The sequence below is a fragment of the Artemia franciscana genome, chromosome 10 (genome assembly GCF_032884065.1).
Source record: "Artemia franciscana chromosome 10, ASM3288406v1, whole genome shotgun sequence".
NCBI lineage: Eukaryota > Metazoa > Arthropoda > Branchiopoda > Anostraca > Artemiidae > Artemia > Artemia franciscana.
In genome coordinates this window covers 29,552,099-29,564,472 of record NC_088872.1, presented here as the reverse complement: position 1 = coordinate 29,564,472, position 12,374 = coordinate 29,552,099, and the positions used below count along the sequence as shown (strand labels likewise).

Sequence of the window (12,374 nt, the reverse complement as noted above, 5' to 3'; positions counted from 1 at the left end):
TTTACATAGCCAAATAGACTACAACGCTGGTAAGAGTTTTTTTTCCCCAAAGACACAGTTTTTTTTCCCATTTTTTTTTTGCTGATAAATATTTTTCTTTTGGTCAGGTAACGAAATGAGTATCAGAAATGAATTCAGAGCCAAAAGCTGATCTAAAAAAATATGTAAAACATTATAGTTTACGTTTTTAATTTTTTTTTCCCGGTTTTTGAGAAAATAAATAAAAAAACATTAAAAAAAAACAATTTCGCATCGAGCTAGAGATTTAGATTTTTGATATGTTGTTAAGCATTTTTTTCCGGTCCGGATGGTGAAGAAACCATTTCTGTACCAATTTTTTCCTGGTCAAAACTTATTTTTCTCTTAAGGAATTTTCAATAAGAGCACTTGCTCTTATGGGGTTGTTTTTAGTTTTAGGTGTTTAACAATAAACTGAAAGAGTTTTATATATTTAGAATCAGTATAGAAAGAGAGAGAGAATTAATTTATTAACCAAAATAACGCTTATATAATCTTTAAACAATAGTCAGGTTAAGTCATTGGGTTGTATATGATGGTTGTCTCCATCCTTATAATCAACTAATATATATTCACAATTCGCCTATAAAACAAGAGCTAAGAGCTCATATGGCACTTGTGACGAGGTCGGAAGAGCCAAGAGCTCATATGGTATAAGCTCTAGCAAAATTCTGAGAATCAATAGATTTCTTTAAAAGGGAAATCAGAGGCTTAATGCCGGTCGAGATTTAAAATAAGAGCTCTGAGTCACGAGGTCCTTCTAAATATCAAAATTCATTAAGATCCGATCACCCATTCTCAAGTTAAAAATTCCTCAATTTTTCTAATTTTTACTCCCCCTTCAGCCCCCCAGATGTTCGAATCGGAGAAAACGACTTTTTCAAGTCAATTTATACAGCTCCCTGACACGCCTACCAATTTTTATCGTTTTAGCACGTCCAGAAGCACCAAACTCGACAAAGCACTGAACCCCACCACCTAACTGACCAAAGAGAGCAGATCCAGTCCGGTTATGTCAGCCACGTATCTACGACATTTATAAGCATTTTCCAAGATTTCTGGTTTCCCCCTCCAGCTCCTCCAATGTCAACAGATATAGTTGGGATTTGAAATAAGAGCTCCGAGACATGAGTTCCTTCTAAGTATCAAATTTCATTGAGATCCGGTCACCCGTTCTCAAGTTAAAAATACCTGAATTTTTCCAATTTTTCTAAATTAACAACCCCCAGCTCCCCAAAGAGAAAGGATCCGTACAAATTATGTCAATCTCGTATCTATCACTTGTGCTTATTCTTCCCATCAAGGTTCATCCCGATACCTCCACTCTAAGCGTTTCCCAAGATTTCCAGTGTCCAAGATTCCTGTTTCCCCTCTTCAACCCTCTACATCCCCGGAACCGTGGGATCCTACATCCAGGAAACCGGAAAATGGAGCATCTGAGAGATAATTTTCTTTTATATATCAAGTTTCATTGAGATCCAATCGCCAATTCGTAAGATACCTCGATTTTGCGTTTTCCAAGAATTCCGGCTTCCCCCTCCAACTCCCTTAAATGTCATCGGATCTGATTGGGATTTAAAATGAGAGTTTTAAAGCACAAGATCCTTCTAAATATCACATTTCATTAAGATCTGATCACCCGTTCGTAAGTTATAAATTCCTCATTTTTCCTATTTTTTTCCAAATCACTCCCCTCCCCAACACCACCAAAGGGAGCGGATCCAGCCCGGTTATGTCAGTCACCTATCTTGGACTTGTGCTTATTCTTTCCACCAATTTTCATCCTGATCTCTCCGCTTTAAGCGTTATCCAAGATTTTCGCCCCCCCCCCCTAATGACACTGGACCCGGTCGGGATAAAAAATAAGAGATCTGAGTTTCGAGGTCCTTCTAAATATGAAATTTCATTAAGATACGATCACTCTTTCGCAAGTTGAAAGTACCTCATTTTTTCTAATTTTTTAGAATTAACCTCCCCCCCCCCAACTCCCCCAAAGAGAGCAGATCCGTTTTCGCACCAAGTTTCATCCCGATTCCTCCACTCTAAGTATTTTCCAAGATTTTAGGTTCCACCCTCCTCCCAACTTCCCCTTCACCGGATAAGGTCGAGATTCAATATAATAGCTCTGAGACATGATATCCTTCCAAACATCAAATTTCATTATGATCCGATCACTCCTTCGTAAGATAAAAATACCTCATTTTTCTAATTTTTCAGAATTAACCCTCCCCCCCAACTCCCCCAAAGACAGCGGATCCGTCCCGGTTATGTCAATCACGTATCAAGGACTTGTGCTTATTCTCCCCACCAAGTTTCATCCCGATCTCTCCACTCTAGGTGTTTTCCAAAATTTTAGGTTCCCCCTCAATTCCCCCAAATGTCAACAGATCCAGTCGTGATTTGAAATGAGAGCTTTGAGACACGATATCCTTCCAAACTTCAAATTTCATTAAGATCCAATCACTCCTTCGTAAGATAAAAAACCTCATTTTTCTAATTTGTTCAGAATTAACCCTCCCCCCACTCCCCCAAAGAGACCGGATCCGTTCCAGCTATGTCAATCACGTATCTAGGACTTGTGCTTATTTTTCCCACCAAGTTTCATCTCGATCCCTCTAGTCTAAGCGTTTTATAAGATATTAGGCCCCCTCAATTCCCCCCAACGTCACTGGATCCAGTCGAGATTTAAAAAAGAGCTCTGAGACACGATATCCTTCCAAACTTCAAATTTCATTAAGACCCGATCCCTCATTCGTAAGTTAAAAATACCTCATTTTTTCAAAATTTTCAGAATTAACCCCCCTCCCAACTCCCCCAAACAGAGCAGATCCGTTCCGACTGTGTCAATAACGTATCTAGGACTTCTGTTTATTTTTACCATCAAGTTTCATCCCGATCCCTCCACTCTAAGCGTTTTTCAAGATTTTAGGTTCTCCCCCTCCAACTCCCCCCCCCCCAATGTCACCAGATCTGGTCGGGATTTATAATAAGAGCTCTGAGACATGATATCCTTCCAAACATCAAATTTCATTAACATCCCATCACCCTTTCGTAAGTTGAAAATGCTTCATTTTTTCTATCTTCCGAATTAACCGTCCCCCACTCCCCTCCAGATGATCAAATCGGGAAAACGACTATTTTTAATTTAATCTGGCCCGCTCCCTGATACAACTGCCAAGCTTCATCGTCCTAGCTAGCCTGTAAGTGCCTGAAGTAGCAAAGCCGGGACAGACAGACAGACAGACAGACCGACAGACAATTTGCGATTGCTATATGTCACTTGGTTAATATCAAGTGCCATAAAAAAGGAAAAAAAGGAAACAAGTATGGAAAGTATAAGAACTTTTCATTATTAGCACACTCTATTAAACGATATATAAGTTTAAATTTTGTTTTTCTTTCGTTATTCTATTTTTCAATGTCTGAATATATAAGGGATTTAAGTTCGAAAGGGAGAATTGTCTTTTATGAAAGAGGTATCAAATCGTGGTATCTATGCAGGGAGGATGATTTTTTTTGTACCTCTACTCCTTCTGTAAACTATTCTAAAGCGTAGGAAATTGCATAAAGACAAGTCTGCATCTGTTATAATCTACGGGAGCAATAATTATTTCTGTAATATTGACTCGAGTTCGATATCCTTTTCAGGCTATATATATGATAATTAAATATATTCTTAATTAGATACATCGATCAATTTGACAAAATCCTTGTCGTTTCAAATTTACTACATTTTGTTTCATTTTGCATGCAATTTCATTGCTCTTTTTATTTGAAAGTTTTTTCCTAAAAGCATTTAAAAATAAACTTATTCCTACAAAAATATCCTAAAATATATTCCCTGTCACCCAACCACTACTACTATTTTTCTGTCTGCCTCCCACTCCCCCCCTGGAAAATTTTCTGCCTGTGTCATTGTCACTTATTCAGAATAACTCCCGTTGCATGTACCTAAAGTGAAAAGATCTCTATCCGGAAAAACTTATTTAAATATTTTGCACAATATAATTGAGCTAGGTGAATGAATTCTCAGATATTTTTAACAATTTATTTAATATAATTCAAGAAACTTTTGTTATTTGGCCTTTTTATAATTATTTGATCTTCGGACCATTTTGAACAAAATGGGTATCTCAAACTTTTAAAGCAATACAATTAGGGAAAGAAGAGCGTAAGAGGGGGATGGTTACTTTCCGATCACTTTTGAAACGACCATCCCATCCCTATTTATTGCAAAAATTAAATAAATAATAGTAAATTGGAACCTTGTAGCTATTTAATATAGGCAACGCTAGAGCGTTGCTTCTGATTCTAAAATTTATTTCCTATTTTTCTTCTATTTTGACGTAATGTCTGCACGTTCCTAAACTTTCCAGTTTTTGTTTGTGTCTTTTAACATATTTCTTTGGATGGATACGGTGAATTCAGCTTCCTTAAAGCTTGCAATAACCTTTCCAAAAAATAAAACATGTTTTCATCTTACAAATAATTCTAAGAAGTTGTTTCAGTTTGAAGAAGGTGTTTAAGCTTAGGTGCAGCCAAGTTACGCTCACTTTCAGGTGAAGTACATATTTGTTACTTATCTCACCATAATCATGCAAAGTAGAAATCGTCAGTCCTCTATCCCGAATTGAATAGATATCATTTCCTTTTAATTTTAGGTCCCATATCTCTTCAACTAACTCAAGTTTAGATATATACTCGTTGCTTGTGTCATTGATGACATGCACCTGAAAATAAATATTGTTGTATTTTATCACGAAAGCTTCCTTGATCTTAAGAACTTGCCTCCCGTCCCATAAACTATTTACACTGAATTCTAAATGTGTAAGTTGTATAAGGACAAAACTACTGTATATTTACATTGCTTGGGTAATTTGAAGTTTTACAGAACATTTGTTTGGTTTCACCAACAAAAATGTTGCGGTTGCAACAGTTCGGTTTTGTTTATTGGCCATCTGCCTGTCAAAATGCTGTATTTGTCGACCCACCTATCCTCTTGAAATGGTATGTTTTATGAGACGGTATCGTATGCTAAATTTTTCTTCTTGAAAATAACAACTAATTCATTACTGACGGTGTCAGACCACGACGTAATCGTCAAAATTTATATTTACATTGTTTTTGTTTTAAAAAGTAGTAAGACATTATTACATATATTACGGTTAATAAACATATGTGAAAGGGTTCATTGAGTAAAGTTAACAAAAGTACTGGCAAACCCTATCTCTGTGACAACAGTCTTGGTGTCGTTGAACACAACGGAGTATTTGTTTCATGATCATCAGTAGAAGATTTCTAAATTTTGGTGAGTGACAAAAGAGCATTATAAAGAAATGTTACCGAGTAGGTGTTATATTCCTCTCTCTCAATAACGTCCCACCTTCTAACAAAAGACACTTTGATTTTCGCCATGTCTTAGAAAACCATGTCAGGATCACGGCATCTCCCCCATGTGGCTGAAACTGCAATGTCGACTCTACCGTATTCAAATTGCTTGACCAAGGAAATAATTTTGTTTAAGAGAACCAATTTTAGTAATTACACAAAATCAAAGGGGGAAAAAATCGAAAGTCACAAAGTAAACTTTATTTTTGAAAAAAATAGTCTTAGCTCCAACTCATGATTAAAACCTGTCCATTCGCGTTGAAAAACAAAGCCGTTCTTGTCAAAAAAAATAAACAACAGCAAAAAAGAATAATCACCAGTATGTCAAGATAATCGATGTTCCGTTGGCAATTTAGATATTATTTCTTAGCGTGAGGCTCATTTTTACAAGAAAAAGACTGAAGGTCTTCTTGCTTAGTTGTCATGCATAACAAATTTTAAATATCCCAAAATATAATTAAATTCAAATTCAAAAATTGTAGAAAAAAGAATAAGAACTTCTATTTCGAAATCAGGATTTCCGGTATCACTTCCCAAAATTTTTTAGAGTTATCTACATTTACTAAGGCTGTGGAAATGGTATAATTAAGTTTTGTCAGTGCTAAGTTATTTGATTTCTAAAAAGAGAAGCTGAAAAACTAGGGAATTTATCTTGGACAAAATGTTGGGAATTCGCACAGCCAAATTCAGATAAAATCAAGGAATTTTATTTCTGGGAAGCCAATGTCAATTTCAGTTCTTAGAAGATCACGATCTTGGTATCCTAGTTTAAAAAATATATCTTGTCTAGAAAAAAAGTTACCGCTATATCAAAAAATAGTAGATAGGCGATACATGATCTTAAAAATTATTTCACAGTTTGCACTTCATTTTCGGATGTTGAATAGAGAATGTCTTATTTTTTAAATTGCAATGTTTTGGACGTTTAAAGTATAACTTTAGATTGAAACAATTCTAATACAAATTAGAATTCATAGAAATATATAAAAAGATAGCATCTTTTGGGTTTTGAAAGGAGAATTTACGGTACCATTCCCAAAAACTTACGAAAGATACAGAAATTTTGCCTTCTTTTTTGAAGAGATTACATGAAGTTCCATTAGTACTAAAGATTGTTTGATTTCTAAGAAGTTCAGCTTCGAATCTAGGAAATTTTTACTTAGACAAAATACAGGAGATTCGTAAAACCTAAACGTCAAAACAGGAAAAACTACAGATGGAATTTCTTTGCTGGGAAGCCAACATCAGTTCCAGTTCCTAAAAGATCAAGAGGTGTCTACTTACCTCTCCTTTTTCATCACCTGCATATAGCCGTCCATCGTGCACGACAAGCTTTCGGAGTATTTGATCACAACTATATATTTCTTTTAAGAGTGACCAGTCTTTCGCCGACCACATCTTGATTTTACCTGCATAGATAAAGATTTTTTTAATAAGGCTAAAAGCAGAGGATTAAAAAGGTGATGGTCACTTGCGAGCCAAGCAATTAGAAGACATCATTTACTACAACATTCAGTATTTCGCAATTTCTTAAGCAATCAGAAACAGTAGCCGACCTGACACTTGCGCAAAATAGTATCTGATTCCCCTATCTAATAGTTTTGTTTATTATTACATGTTCAGACCTGATTTTCCCCTAACCAGACTTTAAATACACACCTCATATTACGTACCATCACGTGCATACCAGCAGTACATAGCAATCATATATGCACCGTCATTACGTAACATCCGCGTGTGCTTTGTCTTCAGTTACAACGGGGGGTTCCCCACTTAACTAGCGGGCCCTAAGTTCTAGCAAGTCACACAAGATTCGACATCCTTAGTTACAAGGGAAGGCTTCCCACTTGACTACCGGTCCCCCGTTGGAATTGTTTGCTAGGGCCGGGTGAAATCGGATGCAAGGGTCCCAGTGAAATTGGATGCTAGGGCCCCGGTGAAATTGGATGCTTGGATCCCTTTGGAGTTCGAGACTAGATCTCCATTAGAATTGCTTGAAAGCCCCCTGAATTGACTACTAGGGCCCAGTGTCTTGAAGGTTCTCTAATTCCGTCCCCTTAAGGTTTTCCCTGTGAGGTTTTTAAGTAGTTAACAACCATAAAAACTATGACGTAATGCCTACGTTTCCATCTTGATTGGCACCCCCTGAAGGCTTTTCCCCTGTATCCTTCGGTTTTCAAGTAATTAAAAGTAAAAAAAACAATGACGTGACGCCTACTTTTCCATATTGATTGGCAATCCCAGAGACTTTTCCCCTACACCCTCTAGGTTTTTGAACAATCAATGAAAAAACACTATTATATAACAAACATTTCCTGTTATGTAGGAAACAGATGTACTATAGCATTACGTAACATGCAGGTGTACTATAGTGTTGCGCAAGACCCAATAATGTCTTGAGGGGCTATTAGCTACAACAGTGTACCCCCTATGGCTACGCTTAAAGTAATGGGGCCATCACAAATAATAACTGTCTTATACTTTCCAGGACCATAAGAATTACCTGTGCAATAGGCTATCAGAACTTACCATCGTTTCCACACGTGTAAAATTTTCCCTCAGAGCAGACAACATCATATACAACGGCCCAAGAATGAGCTGCAATTTCTGCTATGAGGCTTAGGTCTTCAGTCTGCCAAACCTAGAATTCCAATCCATATTAAGGGCTAAATAGAGTTATGCTGCAAGGGCACGTGTAGTAATACAATGGCTATTAGTTGACTTTAAGGACAAAAGTGAAGCGGGAGTAGCATGTCAATATTTTTTCTTCGCCATTAATTCCTCCGTATGTTTGTATCTTTCAATCCCTCAAAATTTTAAAATAGTATGTTCCAAGAAGAGTTTTTTCTTAAAAAAAAAACGATGGCACAAGTGGTATCCCATTATTGGTAACAAAAGAAACTAAATTTGAAGTGGTTTGGCATTCTTTTATTTGAAAAGAAAAAGTTGCTGATGCAATGCGTGTTAGATATGGTATGTCATCAATTAAATGAATTCTAAATGAGGATGTAATTTTTCTAAATTTTCTATTTTTCCTAATTTTCATTTTGATTTTTAGCACACTGACAGCAATTTTGTTGAAAGAGTGTACTGAAATCCCGTCAATGAAATCTTCAGCTTTAGAATATTTTGATGAAGTTTGACATAACTTCGGAGAAATTTCGATTTCACATAGTTACTAATTTCCTTTTTGTTTAAAAGAGGCGGCAGCAGGACGATTCTACAGGAGTTTACGACCCTCAGTAGAGACAAGCCTTGGATGGGGAGCAGCATTTTTATTGGACATACAGATGTCACAACCGTTCCAAGGCTCTGGTCTACAGACATGAACGCTAGTAAAGTATTAAAAAGGATTGAAAAAGGTTATATATAATTACTAAATTCTCGTCATGGTAACACTACATATCAATTTGGATATAGGTCTACTCCAGATATTAGAGGGATGGTTTGCATATTCCCTTTCAATTTTTCTTACATTTTAGTATCAAGTCTAAAACCCTAATCTTAAAAATTACATTTGCCACAGAATAATTACAGTAAAAAAGAAAGCCTTGTCAATTTTAAAAGATATCATATCGAAACCAAAATTTTGCGAGTGACCATTCAGCATTATAAATTACAATTCAAACTTTTTGATCACTCTGAAAAACTAGTTCTTTTAATTTATATTATAATACCCTATTTATATAAAACAGTGATTTATTCAATCCAAATATATTATCATTACACACTGTACTAGTTAATAACCTCTGCCAAGAAGCCCGACATTCATGAAATAGACACGTCTTTCAATATTAGTCTATTTAATCGCATGAGCGGGCTGGTATCACTTTCCCGAGACACTAATTATGTAAAACCTTATCTTATTGATGCAAGTTTCAAGTAGTAAGAAAGAAAAAAAACGCTTTTTTACCCGTTTTGAGGCTCCATTTCCTGGACCACAAATATATTTGTTGGCATTCCTTTTGAGCAGGGACTAGAGGACAGAAGTTTTATGTTGATTGGAGAAACATTTTCCCTACCATTTTGTCACATAGAATAGCCAATACTATACTGACCAGTTTGTACACAAGTTTTGAAAAAACATACATGCGTCAGCAGCTTTCAATCTATAATTTTGAGCTAAAACCATGTAAAAAACCTGAAAATACATTTGCAGTGTAATAAAGGTTTTCTTTAATTTAAAAATAAATTCTACGATTTTTAGTAGTCTTTCTTGATGACATGCAATAGCTAACAAACGATGTTTGCGACTTTCTATCTATGTGTTTTCAGCTAAAAAAGAAATAAAAAAAACCCTCAAAATATGACTGCGGTCATCGAACAGTTCGTGGTAACGAACTGTAGTAAGGAGCGATCCGGCTCAATAGTAACCAAAACTCTAAAAAATTGAATTTTGATATCAATAGCTACATCAAAAAATCGCATTTTAATGCTCATTTTAAATGTATAAGTTTCATCAAGTATAGTCCTACCCATCAAAAGTTACGAGCCTGAGAAAATTTGCCTTATTTAGGAAAATAGGGGGAAACACCCCCTAAAAGTCGTAGGATCTTAACGAAAATGACACCATCAGATTCAGCGTATCAGAGAACCCTACTGTAGAAGTTTCAAGCTCCTATCTACAAAAATGTGGAATTTTGTATTTTTTGCCAGAAGACAAATCACGGGTGCGTGTTTATTTGTTTGTTTGTTTTTTTTTTCTTTTCCCCAGGGGTCATCGTATCGACCAAGTGGTCCTAGAATGTCGCAAGAGGGCTCATTCTAACGGAAATGAAAAGTTCTAGTGCCCTTTTTAAGTGACCAAAAAAATTGGAGGGCACCTAGGCCCCCTCCCACGCTCTTTTTGTCTCCAAAGTCAACAGATCAAAATTTTGAGATAGCCATTTTGTTCCGCATAGTCAAAAACCATAATAACTATGTCTTTGGGAATGACTTACTCCCCCAAAGTCCCTGGGGGTGGGGCTGCAACCTACAAACTTCGACCAGTGTTTACATATAATAATGGTTATTGGGAAGTGTACAGTCGGTTTCAGGGGATTTTTTTTTGGTTGCGGGGGTGGGGTTGAGGGGAAAGGGCTATGTGGGAGGATCTTTCCATGGAGAAATGTGTCATGGGGGAACAGAAATTCAATGAAAAGGGCGCAGGATTTTCTAAAATTACTATAAAAAAACAATGAAAAAATAAACAAGGAAATTTTTTTTTCAATTGAAAGCAAAGAGTAGCATTGAAACTTAAAACGAACAGAGATTATTACGCATGTGAGGGGTTCTAAAAATACTTTAGCATAAAGAGCGAGGTATTTAGGAGGAGATAAATACCTCGCTCTTTATGCTATAGTATTTTTAGTAATTTCAACTATTCATTCTACGGCCTTTCTGATTCAGGGGTCATTCTTAAAGAATTGGGACAAAACTTGCGATTTAGTGTAAAGAACGAGGGATTAACGAGGGTACAAACCCTCTCATATACATAATAAAAATTAAAGAATATAAAAGTTTGTTACGTAAGATAATTCTTAAGTTACGCATATTTTTTACTAATAGAAAAATTCGTTAAAAATAAAAATTTATAGTTGCCTTTTTATGTAACCGAAAAATTGCATGGCAACTAGGCCTCCTTTCCCATCCCTTATTTCTCAAAATCGTCTGATCAAAACTAAGAGAAAGCCATTTAGCCAAAGTTGGAATTAATATGCAAATTTCATTTTAATAATTTATGTGTGGAGAGCCAAAATCAAACATGCATTAATTCAAAAACGTTCAGAAATTACATAAAAAAAACTAGTTTTTTTTAACTGAAAGTAAGGAGCGACATTAAAACTTAAAACGAACAGAAATTACTCCGTATATGAAATGGGTTGTCCCCTCCGCAATCCCTCGCTCTTTACGCTAAAGTTTGACTCTTTGCCACAATTCTGCTTTTTAATACAATTAAAAGCTTTAGCGTAAAAAGTGAGGGATTGCGGAGGGGACAACCCATTTCATATACGGAGTAATTTCTGTTCGTTTTAAGTTTTAATGTCGCTCCTTACTTTCAGTTAAAAAAACTAGTTTTTTTTTATGTAATATTCAATATGACCATACTTTATAGATTCTTCCAACGAAGAATCAATATTTTTTCTTAAAAGCTCGAAACTTAAAACGTGATGCGTATATATTTGCTGTTTCTTCCCAAGGGATGAAAGTATCTAAACAATAATCTTAGAAAACAGTAAAAAGTCTCATTCGAACAAAAATTCGGAGTTCTAGTACTCTTTTTAAGTAGGCGCAAAGATTTTGCCACAACACTGTGGCGTTTCCCACCCATTTTGTGATATAAAACGACAATTCTGCCCCAAAAAGAGTCACGTTGCTACTGAACGAAAATTCCGACGTAGCCAATTGATTTAAAGTTATCAAAACTACGTGCTGAGCTTCCCAGTTTCAGAGGCAGTAATGCTGCATGTTGGAACATTCGTTCCTAAAGAGTCGCGTAGTCCATATGAAGTACGCATATATTTATTTAAACGCTTCATTTTACTAGGTTCATTCACATGATACTTCATTTATGGTAGGACGGTTCGAAATGCATTGAGGTTCCTCAAAGACCCATTGCCTCTAGAGAGCATCAATAAGCTGTACTACCATAGGGTTTATCATGGTACTTGATAAAATAATATACAATTATGTATAACTCCATAAAATCTATAATGGAGGAGGGCTGTTGGGTCAATATGTATGTGGTATTGCTTTTTCAAATTTCAGCAATGGTTAGTGCAGGTCTATCAAACCTACGTTTATCTTGTTGCTTTTAAAAATTTCACGTTTATCACATTTGAACTGAGGTTAGTGCTACTCTCTGTAACTTAAAATTTTTGAAATCTGGAAATTGAAAAAGCAGTAAGATTGGCTTAGGTTGCATAGACCAGCATTGACCATTGCTTAAATTTGAAATGGCAACAAGATATACCTAGATTGCATAGACC

General features: G+C 35.8%; 1 protein-coding gene across 1 annotated transcript in view; it reads right to left on the bottom strand.

Annotated features, from left to right (window-relative positions):
* LOC136032038 (trafficking protein particle complex subunit 11-like) overlaps window positions 1–12,374 on the bottom strand; it is a 155,589-nt gene that overhangs the window by 28,156 nt on the left and 115,059 nt on the right. Inside the window, exons 20-22 of the mRNA XM_065712128.1 lie at window positions 7,936–8,047; window positions 6,691–6,815; window positions 4,607–4,748 (exon numbers count right to left, since the gene is read on the bottom strand). Of these exons, the coding sequence (XP_065568200.1) occupies window positions 4,607–4,748; window positions 6,691–6,815; window positions 7,936–8,047 (379 nt within the window). The remainder of the gene's footprint in view (window positions 1–4,606; window positions 4,749–6,690; window positions 6,816–7,935; window positions 8,048–12,374) is intronic.